The sequence below is a fragment of the Barbatula barbatula genome (genome assembly GCF_947034865.1).
Source record: "Barbatula barbatula genome assembly, chromosome: 3".
NCBI classification, from domain to species: Eukaryota; Metazoa; Chordata; class Actinopteri; order Cypriniformes; family Nemacheilidae; genus Barbatula; species Barbatula barbatula.
The window spans coordinates 13761245-13779436 of NC_136764.1; the positions used below are offsets into that span (position 1 = coordinate 13761245).

Below are 18192 nucleotides of genomic sequence, written 5' to 3' on the forward strand. Positions count from 1 at the left end.
GTGGTAAAATTGCTACATTATTATATCATTGTTCAATTTGACCTCAAACAGAGCTTGAACTTCGAAGTGCCACAAATGAAATGAAAAAAAGTGTATGTAAAAAAAAGGCATGAGAGGTTGAGAGATTGTGGTTGTACTGCAAAACAAATGGCAAAAGCAATAGGCCTATACTGAAGCTGCAACTGATGACAGGCATTTTAATTTCTAGGAAAACAATGCGTTGCATGGCACATGATGTGAAGACTTCTTGTGGCGTTTATAACGTGCAAGATGATTTTCGTGGATTTATGTTCATCGCCGATTCCCTTCCTAAAGTTATTCCTCCTATGAGCGTCATTCAATCCCTGGATTTACGTCAAACGCGTGATGTGTTTAGCGAAGATCTGATTGGATGCTGCTGGTCTGGAGGCGATCCAGATGAGAGCACAGGGAAGCAGATATCCTTTGATCAGGTTTGACAACAAAACACTCAATGAGGAGGTCTCAGTGGCATCTAAAACTTTCAAACTACAGCTCAATTCTGCTTTTCTCCATACCATCAAAGATGAACACAACTTTACACTCATCATAAATCTTTGAGTCCAGATCTTGAAGTTTAGGATGAAAGTCATACATAAGTTTGTGAAGACTGTACCGGTCATCTTTAGTGTCCTGAGTTCTATTTTTCTTCTCCATGTGCAAAACCTCATGTTCTTCATTCACTCCTTCACTCTCTCCCTCTTTGATGTACAGCTGTGTATAAATCCTGTTCAGGAAGGTCTGATTCTCTCATTTAACTCTCATACTTGTTCTTCATGCTGGTTTAGCGTTTGACTTTGACTCTCCTCAAGACATCATTCGCAGAAACGGCAACTGCCATGACCTTTTGTGGCTGTGGAACAGGACGGGTTTTATATCTCTTTCTGCACTGAGGACAGCTGAAGTTTTCGATTGATGTGACTTGTCCCAATAGTCGTTGATGCATTGTTTACAAAAACTGTGTCTAGGTAATAGAGCCTGGATCTCTCTGAACCTGCTCACATCTTCCACACGAGGCTGGAACGAAACTGACTTATCCATACTGCAGTAACAATCAAAGAGAGAAAGAGATAATATACTTTAAAGATCAACAACAGTAAAAGTGTGTGCGTCAACAAAGATCACCAGAAACGGATTGGCTGAATCATGGAGTCGTTACTCTTCATAGACACACAGCTGGGTTCTGTAGATGTCGTCTTCTCATTCCTGCTCATATTTTAAAAACATTACAATCATTCTGCTTATCACTGAACTACTGAGATTTTGACGATGGATAATGGATTTTGCCATTGAGTTAGTGTCCTTTGGCAGAAAAACAAGCAAGTACAAAAATAATGTGTTTTAGTATATGCATGTGAATGAAGAGAACAATCACAGCAGACCTGCATGTAATGGCTCATGTCTGGTAAATTTTTTTTTTTTACCTGAAGTCAGAAGTCACTTCTTTGGTGCTGAAAACGAGAAGCTGGATCATAGAATGGCTACTTTTTCATAGATACACAGCTGGAGGGTGAATTTGCTGATGTTTTATTAGGATCTCCATCTTCACTCTCATACGAACTCAATTTAGTGCGCATTTACTCATCTAGCAGCGCATTGATGTTCGGTCTTATGTGTCAGAATCTTTTCACAAAATAACTTTGAGAGTTGAGAATTAAAACATTCATGTATTGTATGTGAACAATGTAAAGTATGTAAATAATAGTCTCATGCCAATAAAAACTTGTATAGATATCTAAGAAAATTATATTGGTTTTATATAACCACTAACAAACAGTTTTGTTGGTGTAACCAAATATTGTCAGTTTAAGTCAATCCCATTTAACATTTTTTAAATTAAATCAATGTTAACACTTAATAAAATTGTCAAGTAATTTTCTTTAGTAAAACATGAAACCATAAAAAATTGATGTTTTTAAAAATAATTTATTATCTGAAATGCAAACATTTTGGTGAAAATACAAGCTTGGCTATATTGCCTAAAACTCATAACATCTCTTTTCACACCAAACTGGGCATTAAGCTCCATGCAATTGAGTATTTGACTAATACACTTTGGTCCTAATTTCTTCACTTTTAACAACACGTAACACATAATATAAATATCAACTATCACTCATAAACACACAAGAGCTTGACTAGTAGTTACTGCTTAAAGTCCCTGTACGGATGTTTTAGACAATACTACAAAGTCTTATGCGTTTAGTTTTGTTTGGAGAAGTAATCTTTGCTCTGCTGGACATCAGGTTTAATTGTGTCTTTTCCGGGCTTCCATCCGGCTGGGCAAACTGGACAAAGAGACAATAAAATTACAACAGCCCTTATAACGGATTAATTTACGTTATATTGGATATTAACAAGAAAATCAGCATCTCAGATTATAACAAAACAGTTCTTTGCCAAATTTGTAGTGGTAGTTTCTCAGCTAAATAGTGAACCCTTTTCACTCCACATCTTTAATATAGTATATTATTATTTTATATATAAGGTAATACGTCAAAATCAAAATGTATTGCTGTACCTTCTCCATGTTTGTCGGTGAACTGAAAGGCCTGCACCAAGCGCAGGGTTTCCTCAATGGAACGCCCCACAGGGAGGTCATTGATGGTGATCTGCCTCAGAATGCCTTTGTCATCAATGATGAAAAGACCTCTAAGCAGATGGAAATAAATTGTCAAAGTAAAATTCAATACGCCCATTAGCTTTTGTTGTACTGGAATTCGTATTTAGAATCATTGGTTTCACGACATCATTTTTTTATAAATATTGCAACAATTCTAATAGTAGAAATATGAAAATTATATTCAATTCAGGTAGTCCATTCATACCTGTAGGCAATGCCCTCATCTTCCTTAAGCACGCCATAGTCTCGAGATATAGAACGGAGGGAATCTGCCACTAGAGGAACATTCATATGTCCTAAACCACCTTGCTTACGAGGGGTGTTTATCCTGTGATGATAAATTAATTAAAAAAAATTATCATTCAATAGTACATTCATAAATATGAAATGCACTACATTAAGAAAATTAATAAGGTCTATGATAAATAGGGAATAAAGTCAAGTCCATCTTTGTAACCTTTATCACTCACCAAGCAAGATGACAAAAGTGGGAATCAACAGAGGCACCAATAACCTCGCAGTTGATTTTCCTGAACTCCTCAGCTGCATCACTGAAGGCGATGATCTCAGTAGGGCACACAAAAGTGAAGTCCAGTGGGTAGAAGAAAAACACTACATACTTTCCTAAAAATATAAACAAAGCATTTGCCGCAGGGACATTGCATTGTGTATATAGTGTATGTGTGCTCCGATAAAAATATTCATGTGGTTTTACACCAAATACATCGAATTAAGTCACATTTAGAAAAAAAGTAATCATATATTCGCCATGTCATGCTTCATGACATTATGGTGCCAGTACTATATTAGCAGTCCTTTTTTGTAGTTTTTTTATTGTATGTTTATTGAGGTCATACCTCTATAGTCAGACAACGTGAGGTCTTTAAACTGTCCATCTGGCATCACAGCTTTGGCTGTGAAGTCTGGAGCAGGCTTCCCAATATGAGCGTTTCCAGCTGCCATTTTATGCTACAGTGAAGGAAAGACAAACATTTCCGCGGTTAGAAAACAAAAAAAAGCCCACCTTAATCCCACGAAGTAGTGTATTAGTATTAGCATGAAATGTATAGTCTAGAAGTCAAATGAAATAGAATAGAAAGAGCGGTAAGTGCTGAGGAAACTGCAACAGGTTTGTTTTCTCTTTCGTTAGCCTACGTCAGTATTTCCTCAATTGCAACATGTAATCATAATACATTGTGACAGTTAACGCGTGTGACACCAGGAACCGAAAAAAATGACACAGTCTCCATTATCAATTTTATATGCCTATGTCTAAAAAGCATTGTTTTTACAACAAACGTCCTAAACTAAACGCATCTTTTCATTCATCGCTTGCCGATATGCAACAGGCGGCTGACTTGGTAAAGTTAGTTTGTTGTCGCGGTCACATCGTACGATGCCTTTTCTCTTCAGATCTTCATTTAGATTTATATAAGAACACTCCATTCATGCATGTACAGCACATTTCCATTAAACAAACGAAGCCTTTCGACTACATAAAAATAAAGCAGCTTAAATTACATACACTATGGACATTTCCGGAATAAACAAGAGCGCAGAAACTGTACAAAACCACTTTGCTTATAAAAACATTGTTATTAAAACGAAAACCATAAAAACTGTTCCATACCCTCGTAGCTTCCACAGTGCAACTCTTTCAATGAATGAATGGGTGAATTTACGACGTGCTCGGCTGCTGTTTAAATAGGTCTTGCCATAATCTCGCGATACTAGAATGGGAGAGAAGTGGACGCCTCTTGAAATGACCAAATTACGATTTGTCTATAGCAGGATGACTTTGCACATTTTGTGTGCTGCTTACAAATTATACTGCAAACTTCCTTGTTGATATATAAAAATCACAGTAAATCTAATTTAAAAACGTAGAACTGTTGTATAGAGGAGTTAGTATAATTTTTGTTTATGTCGAATTTTAACAGGTATAAACAGAGAATAGACTTTGCCAGGCAGCTTCTTTTCTCGAGGTAAAGTACTGTTGATATAGGTTTAAAACATGTTCCCAAAATTGGTAACTAACAGAGACTGTCTCCAAAAACTCCCTTTATCTTTGCTGAGGATAATCCAAGGCTGTTCACTAAATCCAGCTAACCAACCATAATAATGACTGTAGGCTGTCTCATGGGGCCATGCCATGTGACTTTGCCCTTTGTCAAACGTCAAAAGTTTTGTTACTTATATTTTAAACTGAGAGTTTGATTAACATGCATAAAGATTGATCTTATCAAGCATCTTCCCTGAAAGGGGTCATTTTCCTCTGTTTATCTCTGCATGTTACTTACGAGAAGCTTGTTGGTTAAAGGACCATTGATGGTCATTTAAAATTTTCCACATTAACATTGGAATTTAACCAGCTTCCTTGTGTTAGATGCTTTTACATTCTCGTGGAGCTGCTTCTTGCAGCAATGTTTACTTACAGTATATTTCAAATTCATTTCCTCCTCCTCTTGTTTCCCTGTTCAGGAGTTTCCAGAATAGCTTCACTCTAAACATAAACATAAATCTTTCGACACTGCTGTAAATACAAAAGCAGCTGTTTCTTCTGTTTTTAGTTTTCAAGTAACTGCGGGAAATGTGACAGTCATTTGCACACTTCATCTTACCTTCCTTTCCACACTCTGGCTGCTTCAGCCCCCTCTCTTTCAGGGCTCCGTCTCTCAACCTAGTTGCCATGGGCACCAAATGAAGGGTTTGATAAGAGGGGGCCAGACAAAAAGGGATCATATTAAAAACAAGGCTGTGGGCTTCAGATCAAACAATGCCACAAACACATGTTTTAAAAATAACCACTTTCAACCGACAAACACTGCATAATCAGTCTATCCCTCATTAGTAATCACTCTCTCTGCTGCTTCTATAAGTTACCTTTACAGGTTTAAGTGAAAATGCACTACAAATAACATCTGTACCCCAGTTTTGCACAGTTGAAAGCAGGTTCAGTATGATAAATCATAAAAGAAATGTTTAAGCAGGATTGCATGTTCAAACACAACATGAGTCAACAGGAAATGTTTAGAAGTGGTGTAGATAAGAACGGCTGTAGGCTACAGGATATATAAAATGAATCATTTTTATTCATACTCATTTCCTTGAATGCAACCGATACATACCCAACAAACCTAAATAATTAAAAAATGAATGATGCACAAGTTGATGTTGTGTTTTCACAAAATTATTTGCTCACTGAGCTTATTGTTACTCATACATATACATTATACATAAAATGCACCAAAATGTATTTTTTGCCATTTCTGTTGCTTTACTCGTATGCTCCACACCATTAACGTTTTTCATATCATGGAATGTAAAACATTTCATGGAATGTGAAATAAGACCTTTGACCTTTTATAATCCTTTGTAAAGAAGACATACGACTGTGCTGCACTGCAACCTCTACACATAAAACAGACCACTCGTAAAAGAATAGTTCGAAAATGGGTACGGCAGTTGTTCGGTTGCCAACATTCTTTAAAATATCTTCTTTTGAGTTTGGAAATATTTGAGATCTCTTCTGAAAAAGAATGAATTTCATGTAAAATTACAAAACAACTACTAGAATTGATCTCGAGGGACTTTTGTACAGTAGATGGCTTTGTTGCTGCTTGTCGTGAAGAGGCCCTGCTGTCAGTGCCTGCTGTGATGAGAAACTCCATGACACGTCACTCATCCGTATGCTGCCTTTTTTCACAGTGGGACAACTACATGAGCAGGCCTGGGCACATCAGCGTATCCCTCATACGGAGAGCTCTGTGGCTGTGTCAGCACGACACCAGAGCCAAGATCTAATTTAATCATATTTATAATGACAGCAATTTTAGTATCTAGATGAATGTGCCTGACTTTTCAAAGCTAGGTCTGATTTACACTTCTGGCTTTGAATGCATTCAAGGTTTATTTTATCTTCAGAAAGTTTGATGTTTATGACATAACTAATATTTGTCAAAATTGAGGAACCCAGCTAACAATTGTTGGTTACCAGGACGTACCTCTAGTAATGTTAGTTTGGTAGGAACCATGTAGTTCCCATAACGTTCTGGGAACCAAAAACTATCGTTAGAGAAACGTTCCCTTAACGTTATAGAAACCATTAAAATTAACGTTTAATTTCCCTAAAGATATCCAAAAACTAAAGTCCTGGGAACCAGAAACTAACCTGAGGGGAACTTTCCCAGAACATTAGCCTAAAAAATTTTTTCGGGTCCGTTTCTACACGTCAGTAATGAGTACATCCATGCAGTGTTTTTATCCATCGCTTATCTAATCTAATTAAAATATGTAAAATACATAATCCCACACAATATGGAGGATGAAATCAATACATTAGATTCCTCTATTAGCCTAATAGTTCCTTTTTCATTACTGAAGTAGCCTAATTTTTTTATTTACATTACGGTGACCTGGAGGAGACTTGTTTGACTTAGTTTTGCTGTGGCCACGAAATATTACCTTGTGGGAGCGTAATGATATTCTGTGGCCATAAGATATATTACCTTGTGGGAACGCGATATTATGTTGTGGCAACGAGATCAGCTTGTTGAGGTAACAACATCCTTACGATGTGGCCACGCGATGTGAAGTCATTCCCTCAAGATCCTATGGTGAGGGAACGACATCCTTAACTTGTGGCCATGACATAGTATGTTGAGGGAACGACATCCATATCTTGTGGCCACGATTTAAATGCATGCACGTCTATTAGCGCCTGGAACTATCAGAAATAGATATGACTATAATAATATTTATTTTTTAATTAAGAAAAATTAATTCGTTTAATTGAACTAATGATTTTTTTTGTAATTTGTATATTTTTTCCTGTGATAAATTATGATCGTTAATTGCTATATGACTTACATAAGCATATTTTTTACATTATTCCCCTTGATATTGTAATTTTGATTATTCATAATGATTCGTTTTTACATTTTATAATGATTATAATGCTCCAAATGCGCATAATTTAAATAGCTTTAATAATTAGTTCCGGCACAAGTGTTGGCCTGTTTGCTTCATCTTGGATAAAATAATGAAATAAACCTACTGATGCGAATGAAATGAAATCAAAATGTGAAACAGTTTGTCTTTGTTCTAGAATTGTATTCCACAATCAGCGTACCAGCCTTCTCTGTCTTTAAGTAAAAACACAATGAATGGATCTTCTTAAATATGCATTTTTTCGAAAACTATACACATAACGACAATAAAATAGAGTCCTCTTTACAGGGACCCGTTTCAGAAAGCAGGGTAAATGCAAACTCAGAGTAGGTTAACCAAAGAAAACGGGATACTCTGGGTTTTCAGTTTCAGAACGCGAGGTATACCAAACCCGCGACCGCGGGGTAAGTCAAGCCCGTTTCAGAAATCAAGGTATCTTGTACTTAGAGTGAGTAACCATAGTTACATACTCTGTGAACCTAACCTGGTCGGGAGCAGGTTTTATTCCACTAACCCGAGGTTTGTTACAATCTCCGCCCCCTTTTCGAAGCGCGAGCGGTGTTGAACTTGCCTACGCCGTTAGTTTTTTCATTCGTTTTCCTTAATCGCGCACAAGTTCGTAACACAGACATTAAATGTCCGTTTATTCAGGAACCCATAGATGAGAAAGCTGCATTCATTCGGAGAGAGTTAAAAATTACGTCGGTAGAGAATATATGTTGAAGCCCCGATTGGATGTTTTATCATATCCGGAGGATTTTTTATTTGAGCGATACCGTTTTTCTTTACAGTCCATTACATATATCCACAATCTGCTTCATCCTTACATCACAAACCTCACTCTTACATCTGAGCAGGTTATCCGTATGGCCTTACGTTTCTTTGCTATTGGAAGCTTTCTTTATAACACCGGGGATGCAGAACACGTTAGCAAGGCAACTGTATGCAGAGCAGTAAGAAAAGTGTGCATCGCTCTCAAGCACTTTTTATACATTTGTGTTAAGTTTCCTGTGAGAGCCATCAAAGAGGAGTTTCATAGGACTGCAAGTGAATGGTGAACGTCTTTCTGAATAAGCTGATCAAATAAATGTGGTCTTGCTGCCAACTCTGGAAATAAGCTAATAATTTAAATACCCTTTAGGATTTCCCAATGTGATCAGGTGCACATGTAGCCGGTCCCACTCTGCGCGGTCTTCGAACCGACGTCGGTCGGAATGGGAGACGGGCACTCTAACGATGAGCCCTAGAGCGTCTCTGTTGGTCGGGGAGTGAGGCTTACACAGCACAACTCTTCACTAGCTGGCCTCCGTTACACATAGCTGGAGCAGGGGCAGGCATGGCCAGTTTTTTGTCTTCTATAGCCACAGTGCTCGGTTCTCATATCCTCATAACTTTCAAGGCCAGTTTATTAAATGTATCAAACATTTCCCAGTCAGGCATCCTACAAGCAAGAGCATTTAAACTTACTGGACTGAAGGATGTTTTATATTTTATTACATGTTCTTTTTATTGCAGAAGGATTGCACCTACAAGACAAAAATCTTAGGTATATATGTGTTTATATATATATATATATATATATATATATATATATATATATGTATATCTTACATTTAAATGTGTATATATATACACGTATATATAGTGCCCCCAATTCGACTGGCGAGAAATAAACGGACCGCTTTTTGTCACGTGGCGTTGCCATGGTGAATCGTGTTATCTTCGCTCAATTGATGATGGCTTTTTAAAGCCGCGATGAACGCGCGTAACCTAGAGTAAACTTACTCAGAGTGGATTGAACTCATTGAAACCAGCTGTTCTGAAACAGAAAACTCAGAGTAGCGATTATCTGAGTAAATCAACTCCGAGTTCATATTTTAACTCAGTGTTGCTTGAACCTCCTACTGAACATCTCTCTCGCAATGGCAAATGTTTTAACAGCAAAACCTAGAATAAACAATAATAAATAATGATAAATAAAGACTTTGTTTGTGATATGTGCGCTACAAGGAGAGAGTGCGTTATCTTTAGATTGTTTGTTTTGTGTTTCAGATTCCATTGGATTCGTAGCCTGTCATTCTCCATAAAAGATTATATATATATATATATATATATATATATATATATATATATATATATATATATGATTAGGCTGGGAAAAGCCTAATCACAGTGGGCGATTTATCACTTTACAGGTCTGTCAATCAGTTCCTCCGCTGCATCTTCCGACACCAGGGGCCTGTACCATGAATGTAGCTGAACAAACTCAGGGTAATTGGATTAGTTTTGGGTTGACAAAACCAAACCAACGTGATCAAGCTTTGTTGGTACCATGAAGCAGCTCGTGGAGTTTCTTTGTCAACTCAAGCTTTGATCCTGAAGCTAAGATTAGTTTGCGCCCGCGTGCACATGAACGAGTGACGTCAGCATGGCTAAACCAATCGCATTAGAAATGGATAAAGCGATTTCCACAATATGAACACAAAAATGAATTTCAGCCATGGAGTGATATGTTTCTGCTGTCTACGCAAGAGAGAAGTGTTTCAGAAACACTGCTGATTGCGTTAATGCGCAAGTTAAACACTATATAGTACACACATTTACTGTAGTGCAAACAGGATCCGCGGGGTCCTCGGTGGAACTACAAGGGGTCCGTGTCCTTGCGGGAAACTTTTTTTATGTAAGGCATGGGTACAGAAATATTGCAACAAATGTTAATTGAAGCTCCCGCATATTGCAATTTTAACCCTCGTGCGGACAAAAAACATCAATTCAGGCAGCAGAAGCAAGAAAGTTAACCTTACATCTGCTTCATCATTTCCCTTCCGAGTACACATGAGAGGAGTTGCGTGCAAATAAAGTTCATTCTCATATATTCTGAACTTCTGTACAAATTTGTTAAAACTGTAAACGGCTAATTTGACAGGCAAATGACACCACAACGCTTCTGCATTGTAAACTCTGACATCTTACGTGTTTAAAATCAATGAATGCGTGTCAAACAAGTTGCCCAAAAAATAACGCGGACTGGTTGCATGTTGGTCTCCTTTTAGTCTGATATGATGCTCTGCAGGAAAAAAACTAGTTTCTTTTTTGCAGAAAGACAACGGAGCTCAGAATTATAAATAGCGGTGTGTTCTGCAACACAGAGAAGCGGATGAAAATATAAGAATAACACTTAATAAAACGGCCTGCTTTTACAACAGAATGCATAAGCCTTTACCTTTAATAGACTAGTCTTTGCGCCATTAACCAGGGTCAGTCATTTCATTGAAGCCTTAATAAAAACTACGGTTCAGAAAAATGTCCTAATACAGTGAAACTGAAAGTGTTTCTAGATGTTCTGCACCACAGACAAGAATGTAAAAACTGCAATGCAAATACAATAAAAGTGGAATATAAGTAAGTAAATTGAATTTCATGTGAGTGTAAGGGAAAGCCAGCAAATCTGTAAAATCAGATTTTACCTATATAGTAAACAAAACAAAACAAACTGCCTGTCACATAACCTCAACAAGCTGATCTCGTGGCCACAACATAATATCGCGTTCCCATGAGCATGTCTTATCCCGGTCACCGTAATAAACAGCACAGTTTACAATTTCTAATAAAACCACACATCAGACATTATAGATATTTCAATAAAATTCCCACTGACTTCAACAAAATATACAGAATTTAAAGCAGATATTTATTGACAGAAGAATAAACATTTCATTATCTTCAGGCGAACAATATTCTTGTCTCACCTCAGAAATATAACTGTTAGTGGTAGTGAACGGAATTACACTCTGTCCCTTTACAGCTGATGCCTTCGCCATCTTGACATGAACATAAACATTGATGCCCTCTGATCAATTATCGTATCATAAGCTCTGAACACCGCAAATTGACAGCGTATTGCCAAAACAGCAACAGCGTGTTGCCACGTCGTGAGAACACGATCTAGATGTTTACAAGATCATTGCGCACATAGCTGAACACACATGTTTGTATAATGTGTGTCTCATGAGCACCTGAATGAGGTAAGATTTACTCCTATTTTATAAAAACGAGATTCGAAGCTTTACTGTCGTTTTTTAAATTTAGGCAAAGGCGGTCTTAACGTGTGTAATTGATCATGTTAACTTAGATGCAAAGCCTCCGCTAGCTCAGTGCTGCTAGCGAGCTGCCATGGCAACTGATCACATATGTGTGTTTACAACCATCCTGCTGTTACGGCTCTCGGTTTTCGCTATCAATGACCTCTTTGACACGAATCACTACTACAACGCGTTTTTTATATTGCTGTTTGTGGTTTTATGGCTGTTTTAAGTTAAGCAGATCAGGTTTGATAACAATAATATCGAATTCGAGCTCAGGTGTTTATAAAAAGACCGTTCATGTCACCTGTAAAAGCTGCATAGGTGGTTCATAGATATTACAAACTTTGAATGGCGTCACTGGAGCTTTTTAAACGTATGTGGCTGTATGACAGTATTATTATAGCTGTTTTCTGTTGAATAGAGTATGCTTCCCATTGAATTATGACAGATTGACATTGACAGCTGTCACTGAAGCAGATGAACATGTAGTAAGTCAAGCATTCCGACTATTGACTCATATATTCATATTTTTCCTATAGGGATGGGAGACTTGGGGGGACCCCCGTCCGCAGACTGAGGGTGAGAGAGCCTTGCTGTAGGTTATAGTGTGGATATGGACCAGGACTACGAAAGACGCCTGTTAAGGCAAATTAACCACCAGAATGTCCCAGAGAGCCATCAGTCCAAGGTATGAAAAATCGGGTGTTTATGCTGTGACTGTGATTGATAGTGACATCAATCACGATCACGGTTTTCCATTAAAGATATACTTCATCCTTTACTCACCATCATTCCAGAGCATGGCTTTCTTCTGCAGGTCACAAAAGACGATATTTTAAAGAACGTTGGTAACAAAGCAACATTGACTTTTATTGTCTGGACAAATCCACTGGGACCTTTTTCTAAATATCTTCTTTTGTGTTCCACAGAAGAAATAGTCGTATGCAGGATTTGGATAACAACAGGGTACATAAATTATAGAAATAAGCAATTCACCATCTGTGATTTCTGGAATGGTTAAATAAGCTTGTGTCTTGAGCTCTATGTAGTACAACATCATTTAAAAACGATTATTTGCTTACACAATGTCTGTGTTGTTGTTCATGCAGTCAGGGTATGCATCATGCAGTCCTGTTACTGTCAAATCAGGAGACAGATTCATCCCCACCCGTGCAGGGAGCAACTGGAACATAAACTTCCACTATGCCAATGTAAGGCACCATTCATCTGGATTGCTTACAAACAATTCAATTAATCTCATTGCAGCACTGTAAACTTAGATTCGTTCAAATTCCGATTCATTCATTGTTTGTTTATTTGTAGGAGAACTGTTGGTCACCCAATCAGAATCAGCGGTCGAAGGATGCTGGTACAGACACAGGGAAAGGTGAGGTTTAGATCTTACTGTTCACAATGAAACTCATTAGCTGTAGCTGTTTGCAAGGATCTATTGTCATTATAATAATACAAAGGATAACGGCAAGCAATGAACCAGATGTCTTTCCTGGTACATTTTATTTAAAAACCTATATATCAGAGTATGCAAAGACCAAAGACATATTACCTTTCACAGATGCTGTGGCGTATGCTGCACTGTTGAGGAATGAGCTGTTGGGAGCAGGAATTGAAACTGTGCATGACCCTCACACCGATGACCGTAGACACACCATACTCACACAGGACACACACAGCCTCTTCAGGGTGAGCCCAATGAACACAGCAACTATAGTGAACATACTGTGATCCATGCTCGAACAAGCTACTGTATTAAATTCATTAAATAAAGGCAATGGCAGCAATACAATTAAACACTTAGGAACATTAAAAGAAAACTTAAAAACACTTTTATGTTCACTGTTCACTTATGTTCAAAGTAATGCAGTAGTGCCATCTAGCTTTCTGAAAAACTCATTTCAGGTAGAATGCTTTACCTACCAAATTTTCGACATAACGGAAGACATTTTTACATTTTTTAAATGTGAGATTGTTACAACAATTTTAGTTGTTGTAACAAGTATGAGTTTTCTAATGATTTGAAGTTGGATTTTATTTTATATTATACGGATGCTTTAGGAATAACATCTGTCTCTCTTACTTTCAGTACACCATCCACACAAAGAGAGTGCCTTTTGACAATGAGATCTCCCCATACTCCCTCTCACCTCTCAGTAATAAAAGGTATTGATTCTGATCGAACTGATGACCACATCGTTTTTGTCTGTATTGTAAATCACAAAAAATAAGCGGTCTTGCTAAAATCTTATTTTTTTCACTTTTTTAAGTGGTTTTGCCAGTAACGTTACACATATATATTTGACCATGAGTTGCTGCATTTCAAAGATTTAAACCTTTAAAACTAAGTGTATTTGGTTTATGTCTGCAGTCACAAATTATTGCGTTCACCCCGAAAGCCGGCACGCAAGATTTCCAAGATCCCATTTAAGGTTCTTGATGCACCAGAGTTGCAGGATGACTTCTACCTCAATCTGGTACACACTCTATATATAGTGCCCTGTGTGTTTTACAGACTTATTCTTACTAAAGGTCTCCTCCTTTATAGTGTATATTACTGCTGATTAATGTGTCCAAAATATATTTAAAATTATTAATTATTATTAATATCATTACAATGCTCCTTAGCGTTAAGCAAAATAAGGAGAAAAGTACACTTTTCAAGATAAATAAGTTATTAGATTTGAAAGTATAAGGCATAGCTATACTGTTTAAAATTAAAACAAGTTTTATTTGCTTGCCGAACATTTTAAGTGTCATTTCAGTATAGACCACTTCAGAAAATGTATACAACGCTGATCCGGAAGAAATGCTGTTTCCGTATTTTAACTCTGCACAAATGTTTGACCAGAATACAGCCAACAGAATATTAATAACCAAATAAAAATGTAAGATTAAAGATTTGATTATATATGTAAGATTTAAGAAAATTACATTCACACACCGGAAGTGCTGTTGGAGCAGTGTTTACATCTTGCAAAGTGGTCTATAGAAACACTATTTAGGGCTGTTTTGTATTTCTCTGATATTAACCATTAAAATATATTTTCTTTGCTAATATTCTTGTTCGATGTGTTCAGGTGGACTGGTCAGCTGGAAATCTCTTGAGTGTTGGTTTGGGGGCTTGTGTTTACCTGTGGAGTGCCTGCACCAGTCAGGTATAACAGCGACTACAGATGCAGAATCCTGAAACTTAATTGATGTGAATTTGGGTGTCAGTAATGCTATTTTCACTTCTCTTTTCACCTGCACAGGTGACAAGGTTGTGTGACCTATCAGTGGATGGAGACTCTGTGACATCGGTTTGTTGGAATGAAAGGGTCAGTATGAATTCAGCCTGATTAACTACATTCTACAGGGAGTTCTCTCCCAAATATGAATGTTATGTTTGAACTTGCTTTGATCATCTTTTGCCTAGACATAACCACAATCATTACTGTCATACTTGTGGTTAAGTATTCTAATAAACCTCTACATGAATATGCTGTGGCTTTTCATTTGCTCATTGGACCATCAAAGACATATTGAAAAAAAAGGGGTTGGCTCCAAAAGACCCCTCACTTTTTCTTCAAAAAGTGAAAAAATCAAGCTTTTCTCTTAGGGAAGTTTGGTGGCTGTAGGGACCCATAAGGGATTCGTGCAGATTTGGGATGCAGCCGGAGGGAGAAAGTTGACCAGTCTCGAGGGACATTCAGCACGCGTAGGTCTGTGTCTCACAACACCTGCTTTATTTTACACAACACTTGAATTTGCTCTTTTCATTGTACGACACTGCAGTTTGTTATTATGTGGTTTGGTAGCATCAATAACTGTCACGCTTCATGCCTGAAAATCTTTTCTTCTCTCCAGGAGCTCTTGCCTGGAACGGAGAGCAGCTGTCGTCGGGTAGCCGGGACAGAGTGATTTTGCAGAGGGATGTAAGGACACCGCCCCCTGTGGAGAGACGCCTTCAAGGTCACAGGCAGGAAGTGTGTGGCCTGAAGTGGTCACCTGACCATCAGCACCTTGCTTCTGGAGGAAACGACAACAAGGTGGAGGTCTTGAGTGAGCTTTATTTGCAGTAAAGCTAAAGAAACGTATGAACACAACAAAACCAATCATAATATTTTCCCGCTTCTGCTTTGCAGTTACTGGTGTGGAACAGCTCCAGTTTGCTACCCGTCCAGCAGTATAGCGATCACCTGGCGGCAGTAAAGGCCATCGCTTGGTCTCCTCACCAGCACGGCTTGCTGGCCTCCGGAGGAGGAACGGCCGACCGCTGCCTTCGCTTCTGGAACACTCTTACCGGCCAGGCATTACAGAGTACAGATACCGGCTCGCAGGTCTGCAATCTTGCCTGGTCCAAACATGCCAATGAACTGGTAAGGATGAGCATTGGCACAGACTCAAGTCAAATCATTCATCTCTTTCCAGTTCTGACTTTCTCACATAGTGTTTCACATCCATTAGGTCAGCACACATGGCTACTCCCAGAATCAGATCCTGGTCTGGAAATATCCATCGCTCACACAGGTGGCCAAGCTCACAGGACATTCGTACCGAGTGCTGTACTTGGTAAGCAGGCGGCCGAGTGTTTATTAACAATGGTGCTGTTGCTTGGAATCGAATCCTTGTTTTTAAATATCCAATGAGCGTGAAGTGAATACACAAAGAATTGTTTAGATTAGTGAAAATTGTCTTGTGTCCTATTATATCAACCCCATGTTTTATATTTCAGTTTTTTGCAAGTTGCTTTCTGTATTATTGATTTGCCTAAAACAGCTGTTACATGCACAAAGTATGTCTGGTTCTCTACAGGCGGTGTCTCCTGATGGTGAGGCTATCGTAACAGGAGCTGGAGACGAGACGCTGAGGTTCTGGAATGTCTTCAGCAAAACACGCTGCACAAAGGTTCGACTCCGTAATAACACATCATGGGTTTTGTGTTTAGGCAGTGGTGCATTCTTTTGGAAGATGGGTCCCATAGGTCTTCATATGGTTAGAAAACAGAGAAATCCGAAACATTTATGTCTTTAGGATGTTTACAAAATAGTGTTCAAAATTATTATATAGTCAATGCGATGAACCTGTGGTTACACTGCTAGGACACCTCTATAAATAAGAGGGCGACTGACATCCATTAAAAATCACAATTTAGCTTGTAAATAGTTGTAGTTTGGTTAAATGTAATAACAAAACACCTTGAAAATGTATTTGTAAAAAGCTATATACAGCTTTTTTATTTGTTTTGTAAATTATGTAAGCATCTTTAGTTTACAGATGCCACCATTTTGAATATTTTGTCATTTAGTGCTCTTTGGTGTGCACTAGTTTCCAAAAGTGTCCAAACTATTCACTATTTCAATTAGAAACATGAAAAACATGTTATATCGTGTTCACACTCTTTCCGGTTTTCAGGAATCCAAATCAGTGTTGAACCTCTTCACCAGGATACGATGATTAACAGCTGGAGAGGAATCCATCCAATCACGTGAAACAAAAGACAGCCTTGAACTTGCCCTTACTGCGTCTGTGCGTCAATTCTTGACCCCCCAGCAGATGGAGACAGACCCCGGAATCACCTCCAATCTCACTTTTTTATTGAGCAGATTTCTCTTTTAAACCCAGTCTTTCAGAAAAGCGTTATACCCAATGAAATAGGGCTCATTGTTTACGTTACAGTCTGGTCTCTTGTTTATTACTGTACATTGTGGATGTAGAAGTAGAAGTATTAATAGAGAAATGAACCTATAACCTATATTGTCATATCATGTCAATAGTAATGAGGTTTTACAGAAATGGCTTATGAGAATTTCAATATTTTATATCTGTGTATCGAAACAGATCATGAAATCTGTGAGAAATAAATACACTTAAACAATAGTTTTTGTCAGGTTTTATGTGTGTATCTGGGGAATTCCAACGTTATGGACATGACATTTCATGTTATGGATGTGACATAAAAATGCTCAGAGAATGAATTTGTTACGAATATATTAAACCATCTGTTTATATTTTACTAAACCCTTGTTGATAGAGTCTAAACATAAAAAAAGTAATTCTATGAACAAATTTTCAATTTTTAAAAAGGGAAATAAACATGTGTTATGGATGTGACAAAAAAAGGATGCGTTTTTTTGGAGACTTTGTAGGATTTTTGGGAGACATTGTAGGATAACTGTGAAATAAAATGCACGACCCTGAAGCAGTAAACCTAATGAATAGAGAAGGGATGTATATTTATAGAACATAAAATATTTTAAAGTTATAGATGTGACAATCCTGAAAATGGCACGCTTTACAAATTTGAAAAGAGATCTCACATGGGTATTTGAACCACCAAATGTTAATATCTGTGCTGTTACCACAGTACATTTCTTTTGTTTTTAAATGGTAAGGTTGACATTTTCACGGAATTGCCCATCATGATAATATGTGAGAACATGATTTTTAAAGTGATGGTTTAAGTTTAATAAAAAATTACGATTCTACCTTCATTTACTCACCCTTTCGTCATATCAAACT

The 18192-nt window shown here is 37.7% G+C and overlaps 2 protein-coding genes across 3 annotated transcripts; one reads left to right on the forward strand and one right to left on the reverse strand.

The window, feature by feature from the left end:
• Nucleotides 1–1524: 1524 nt before the first annotated feature.
• prdx1 (peroxiredoxin 1) lies at nt 1525–4378 on the reverse strand. Its single transcript, XM_079451372.1, has 6 exons — nt 4272–4378; nt 3499–3610; nt 3112–3265; nt 2847–2969; nt 2540–2670; nt 1525–2306 (listed from the first exon to the last, which is right to left on the reverse strand). Exons 2-6 carry the CDS (start codon nt 3602–3604, stop codon nt 2221–2223), a joined length of 600 nt encoding a protein of 199 aa, XP_079307498.1. The 5' UTR covers nt 3605–3610; nt 4272–4378; the 3' UTR covers nt 1525–2220.
• A 6999-nt stretch (nt 4379–11377) lies between these two features.
• fzr1b (fizzy/cell division cycle 20 related 1b) lies at nt 11378–17785 on the forward strand. 2 transcript variants are annotated; one of them, XM_079452521.1, is made up of 16 exons: nt 11378–11616; nt 12216–12364; nt 12606–12642; nt 12786–12887; nt 13000–13063; nt 13250–13377; nt 13778–13854; nt 14060–14165; nt 14769–14846; nt 14943–15008; nt 15290–15392; nt 15538–15719; nt 15816–16049; nt 16138–16242; nt 16486–16578; nt 17086–17542. In XM_079452521.1, the coding sequence occupies exons 2-16, from the start codon at nt 12339–12341 to the stop codon at nt 17125–17127; spliced, it is 1443 nt and encodes a 480-aa protein (XP_079308647.1). In that variant the 5' UTR covers nt 11378–11616; nt 12216–12338; the 3' UTR covers nt 17128–17542. The 2 variants fall into 2 exon arrangements, with proteins under 2 accessions (XP_079308647.1, XP_079308646.1); XM_079452520.1 differs by lacking the exon at nt 12606–12642 and having other exon boundaries at nt 17086–17785.
• Nucleotides 17786–18192: the final 407 nt, after the last annotated feature.